This window comes from Galeopterus variegatus, unplaced genomic scaffold, assembly GCF_000696425.1.
Source record: "Galeopterus variegatus unplaced genomic scaffold, G_variegatus-3.0.2 Scaffold7561, whole genome shotgun sequence".
Classification (NCBI taxonomy): domain Eukaryota; kingdom Metazoa; phylum Chordata; class Mammalia; order Dermoptera; family Cynocephalidae; genus Galeopterus; species Galeopterus variegatus.
This window is the reverse complement of record NW_007733672.1, coordinates 41,296-46,602: the sequence shown is the minus strand read 5'-3', so window position 1 is coordinate 46,602 and position 5,307 is coordinate 41,296. Positions and strand designations below refer to the sequence as shown.

General features: G+C 46.0%; 1 protein-coding gene across 1 annotated transcript in view; it reads left to right on the top strand.

Moving 5' to 3' along the window:
* Window positions 1-4,867: 4,867 nt before the first annotated feature.
* LOC103607586 (kunitz-type protease inhibitor 2-like) overlaps window positions 4,868-5,307 on the top strand; it is a 28,945-nt gene continuing 28,505 nt past the window's right edge. Inside the window, exon 1 of the mRNA XM_008592076.1 lies at window positions 4,868-5,293. Within this exon, the coding sequence (XP_008590298.1) occupies window positions 5,188-5,293 (106 nt within the window). The 5' untranslated portion in view covers window positions 4,868-5,187. The remainder of the gene's footprint in view (window positions 5,294-5,307) is intronic.

Sequence of the window (5,307 nt, the reverse complement as noted above, 5' to 3'; positions counted from 1 at the left end):
CCGCTGGGGGGCCGGCCCCGCCCCGGACGCCCCGGGCCTCAGTTTCTCCGTCTGCAGTGTCTGGACGGGCCGCTGTGCAGGCTTGAAGCCAGCAGTTGTGCCGGGTTCAGGTATGGGCGGGGTCCGAGAGCCCTAGGCCGGGTCCCGGAGTCTGGGGCTTCCCCGGCCTGGATCCCAGGGGGCGGGGTCCCGGGACAGACTCTCGAGGACCAGGCCCCTCTGCGCCCTCTGGCGGCCGCGGTGGACGGTGCAGGAGCCCCCGCGCCGCCTTCGCGGCGAGGGAAGGTCAAGCCACAGTACTCTGAGCCGTCATTTGTTCGCTCATTCATTAGCTCATCCCTCCGTTCATCAGCTCATCCCTCCATCCATTCATTTATTCCCTCACACTAGGCTATAAGTATTTATTGAGTGCTTACTTTATACCAGCCACTGTTCTAGGCACCACTAGGGATAGAGTAGGGAACAAAACAACTCCAGTCCTCTTGGAGTTGATACTCTTGTGATGGAGACAGTAAACATAAGTACAGTACATTATACAGTTATTGTAATATAAATATAAAGCAGAAATATATTTATATTTCTCCAAAGAAATGTAAAGCAAAAAAGGAGAAATGGAGCGAGGGTGGGGTTGCAGTTTCATCGAGGGTGACGGGGAAGTCCCTTACTTCAAAACAGGCTTCCCATTTCTAATTATAAGTGGCAAGGGAATAATACTTTATAACTTAAATTTGGCCGTGTCCCTCCCCTGCTTTAAACTGTCTATAATTAGGCAATGGTTTCTTAAATATGACACCAAAAGCACAAGCAATAAGAGAAAAAACAGATCAATTGGATACCATCAAAATTTAAAAATTTTGGGGCCGGCCCGGTGGCGCACTGGATAGTGCGCCGCTTGGGAAGTGCGGCGGCACTCCCGCCCGAGGGTTCAGATCCCACATACAGACCGGTTCCCGCTTGCTGGCTGAGCGAGGCGCGGGAAAAAAAAAAAAAAAAAAAAAAAAAAAAAAAATTTAAAAATTTTGTGTTTCAAAGGACATCATCAAAAAAAGGGAAGAGACAGGCCGGCCTGGTGGCACACTCGGTAGAGGGCGGCGCTCCCGTCAAGGGTTCGGATCCCATATAGAGATCGTCCGCTCACTGGTTGAGCGCGGTGTGGGCGCGACACCGAGGGTTGCGATCCCCTTACCGGTCATGAAAAAAGACAAAAAAAAAGGAAAAAAAAAAAGGGGAAGAGACGACTCACAGAACGGGAGAAAAAAATTGCAAATCATATATCTCATAAGGTACTGGCATCTAAAATAAATAAGTCCTACAACTCAATAAAAAATCATTTATCTTTACCCCAATTCAAAATAGGCAAAGAGATGGGCCGGCCCGGTGGCGCACTGGAGAGTGCGCCGCTTGGGAGCGTGGCAGTGCTCCCGCCGAGGGTTCGGATCCCATGTGGAGACCGGTTCCCGCTCACTGGCTGAGCGCGGTGCAGGCGCGACACCGAGGGTTGTGATCCTGTTACCGGTCAGTAAAAAAGACAAAAAGGAAAAAAACAAAATAGGCAAAGAGGAGCCAGCCCAGCCCGTGGCTCACTTGGGAGAGTGCGGTGCTGACACCAAGACAAGGGTTAAGATCCCCTTACCGGTCATCTTAAAAAAAAAAAAGGAAAGAATCTGAATAGATATTTCTCCAAAAAAGAGCACATGAAAAGATGCTCAATATTATTAGCCATCAAAGAAATGCATATCAAAACTACAATGAGATACTACTTCACACCCAGTAGGATGGCTAAGTTTTTTTTTTTTTTTTTTTTTCCTTTTTGTCTTTTTTCGTGTCCGGCAACAGATCGCAACCCTCAGTGTCGCGCCCGGACCGGACCGGGACCGGCAACAGGATCGCAACCCTCGGTGTTGCCCCCGCGCCTTGCTCAGCCAGTGAGCGGGAACTGGTCTGTATGTGGGATCCGAACCCTCGGGCGGGAGCGCCGCCGCACTCCCAAGCGGCACACTGTAGCAGTGCGCCACCGGGCCGGCCCTAAGTTTTTTTTAAAAACAGAAGATAACAAGGGTTAGTAAGGATGTGGAGAAATTAGAACCCTCATACATTGATAGTGGGAATATAAAATGGTAGCCGCTTTGGAAAAGTCTGGCATTCTTCAAAAGTTAAATTTAGAGTTACCATATGACCCAGCAATTCTACTGCTAGGTGTACACCAGAGAATTGAAAACATATATTCACACAAAAATATGTACATAAATGTTTATAGCAGCATTATTCATAATGGTTAAAAGGTGGAAATAAACCAGTCCATCAACTGTTGGATAAATAAAATGTGGTATATCCATACAAGAGAATATTATTCAGCAATAAAAAGGAATTAGGTACTTACACCTGCGACAACATGGGTGAACCTTGAAAACACACGAAGTGGAAGAAGCCAGACACAAAAGGCCACATATTGTATGATTCATTTATAAGAAATGTCCAGAATAGGCAAATCCATAGACAGAAAATATATTGGGGGCTGCCTGGAGCTAGAAGAATTGGGGGTTGGGGATAGGGGGTGAGGAGTGACTGCTGTGGAGTGGCGAAGGACAAAATTACATCAAATTTAAAGATCTCTATTGGCTTTCTAGGGATTCTAGAATCACGCAAACACTTTGTTCCATAATGAAGTGTTCCAATGGGCGGAGTGGAGGAGGTTGGTTTTATAGACAGAAACGGCAGAAGAAAGCAGAAACAAATAACAAAAAGTGGACTGGCCATTTCAAAGTTATTTTCCTTGGAAGATGGGGACAGGAGACAGGACAATAGAAACCTAGCCGATTAGTTAACGTAGGGTTACTTTAGGCTATCTTTCTGTGTAAGGATTAAAGCAGAGAGAACTTCCTTATCATGCCTATTGAAGATCTAAGCTGGCTTGTTTAGATAATTGCGTTCTCTCTCCTGATTTCTCCGAAGGTTTAGATTTGGTAAGGTGGAATTTAGCAGGGGCGACTCTATTTTGACTCGGGGCATAGTGCAGGAATTTAGTCCAAAACAATGGCCTCCTATAATTTTTATTTAATAGTAGTATGTGGTTTCTTTTGGGGATGATAAAATTTTCTAAAGTTGATTGTGGTGAGAGTTGTATAACTCTTGGAATATATTGAATATATTAAAAACCATTGAATTGTATACATTAAAAGGGTGAATTGTGGGGCCAGCCCATGGCTCACTTGGGAGAGTGTGGTGCTGACAACACCAAACCAAGGATTAAGATCCCCTTACCAGTCACTTTTTATTTAAAAAAAAAACGGATCCCATATAGGGATGGCTGGTTGGCTCACTTGGGAGAGTGTGGTGCTGACAACACCAAACCAAGGATTAAGATCCCCTTACCAGTCACTTTTTATTTAAAAAAAAATAAGGGAGGGCAAATTTATAAAATGTGAGTTATATCTCAATAAAGCTGTTAAAAAAAAAAAAAAGAAACACTGTCCATAGTTCACCATGACTCTGTGGCTGAAGGTCAAGCTCCTTAGTTTAGCAATCAAAGCTCTTCCAGGTGTGGTCCCATCTCAGCACCTTTGCACTTGCAGCTCCTTCTGCCAGGAAAGCTCTTCCCTAGAACTATAACAGTAGGACTTACTCCTTCAGCTCTCACAAATGTCACATGTTCAATGAGGTCTTCCCTGGCCACCCTGTTTTACACTGCAATTCTTATGTCCCTTACCTGGCTTTTTTTTTTTTTTTTATCCATAACACTTACCACTTTCTAACATTGTGTATAATTTTTCATTCTATTTATTGTCTGTTTCCCAACCAGTGGTGTACGAAAGGCAGGGTGATAGGAGTGGTCTACCCTGGGTACAGGCAAAAGGGGTTCGTGTCTGTAGAGAATTTAAAAATAAAAATAAAACTGGGCTGGCCAGTTAGCTCAGTTGGTTAGAGGTGGTGTTATGACATCGAGGTCAAGGGTCCAGATCTCGGATCTCCACACTGGCCAGATGCGCCCCCCTACAACCCCCACCCCTGCTCCAAAAAAACCCAAAAACAATATTCTGAAAATAGAACTGACCAAAGGTTGGTCTAGTTTTTATTACACTTCACACTGCTAATTCTAAACAGTGTCAGTGATAAAATAATCCTCTTCCAGGGAAAAAATCTTGCTAGTCTGCTTTCTAAAAAACAATGGATGCAATCACTGTTGAGTTTTCTTTTTTCTTGGTGGCAGCTGACCAGTATGGGGATCGGAAATGACCTTGGAGTTATAACGCTGCATTCTAACTAACTGAGTTAACCAGTCAGCCCAAGTTTTATTAATACATATGTAAGCTTCAAATTAGTTCATTTTGGGCTGGCCGGCTACTCAGTTGCTTAGAACATGGCGCTGATGATGCCAAGGCCCAGTGTGCGATCCCTGTACTGGCCAGCCACCAAAAATTAAATAAATAAATAAATAAACTAAATAGTAGATGAGAAATAAAAATGACAACACGATGATCATAAAGATGAAACTATTCTGTCATTCTACATATTCCTTTGGTGGTTCTGTGTTTAAAATTTAAAATAGGGCTGGCCAGTTGCTCAGTTGGTTAGAACACCTGCAGCCTTACAATACCAAGGTTGTAAGGGGTTCAGATCCCCATACCCGCCAGCTGCCAAAAAATAATAATAATAATAAAATTTAAACAGGGCGTGAGCTGTGAGGCATAACAGTTTTACTTGGTAGGTGGAAATTTTTGTTCATACATATCTTACAGAATTTGAGTAATATCTTTAAAATGGAAATTTGTTTATTTTCAATTGTTAATTGCTTGTTTCAAAACTGAAGAACAGCCAGCCGCCAAAAAAAGAAGCTACCTTCCGCAGCTGCTGCCAGGCGTCCGCCATTGTCTCTGGCGCCCCCCTGAACGCTTAGAGGTGTGGCGGGGTTCTCAGCTGGGGGAAGAGTCGCTGAGTGTCGCTGGGGACAAAGGCGTGAGTGAGGAGCGGACTGAAGCATCAAGCGCGTAGAAGGCAGAGCGTCCGCACACCAAAGGTCGGAGGAAAGGACTTCCAGAGACTTCGGCACCTCGCGGCTCCTCCCGGAGAACGGCCGCACCTGAACACGAAGCCCTCCAGTGCGCGTGCGCAGCAAGGGGCTTCCCGCAGCCGATCGCGAGACCCCAACGGCCGACTGCTCGAGGGCCTGGGCGTCCGGTGGAGCCGGTCATGGCGCAGCTGTGTGGGCCGAGGCAGTGCTGGGCTCTGCTTGCCCTACTGGGAGCGCTGCTCCTCTCCGGGGCCGCGGCGGCCGACGGAGAACCCGGCATCCACGGTGAGGGCCCGGCG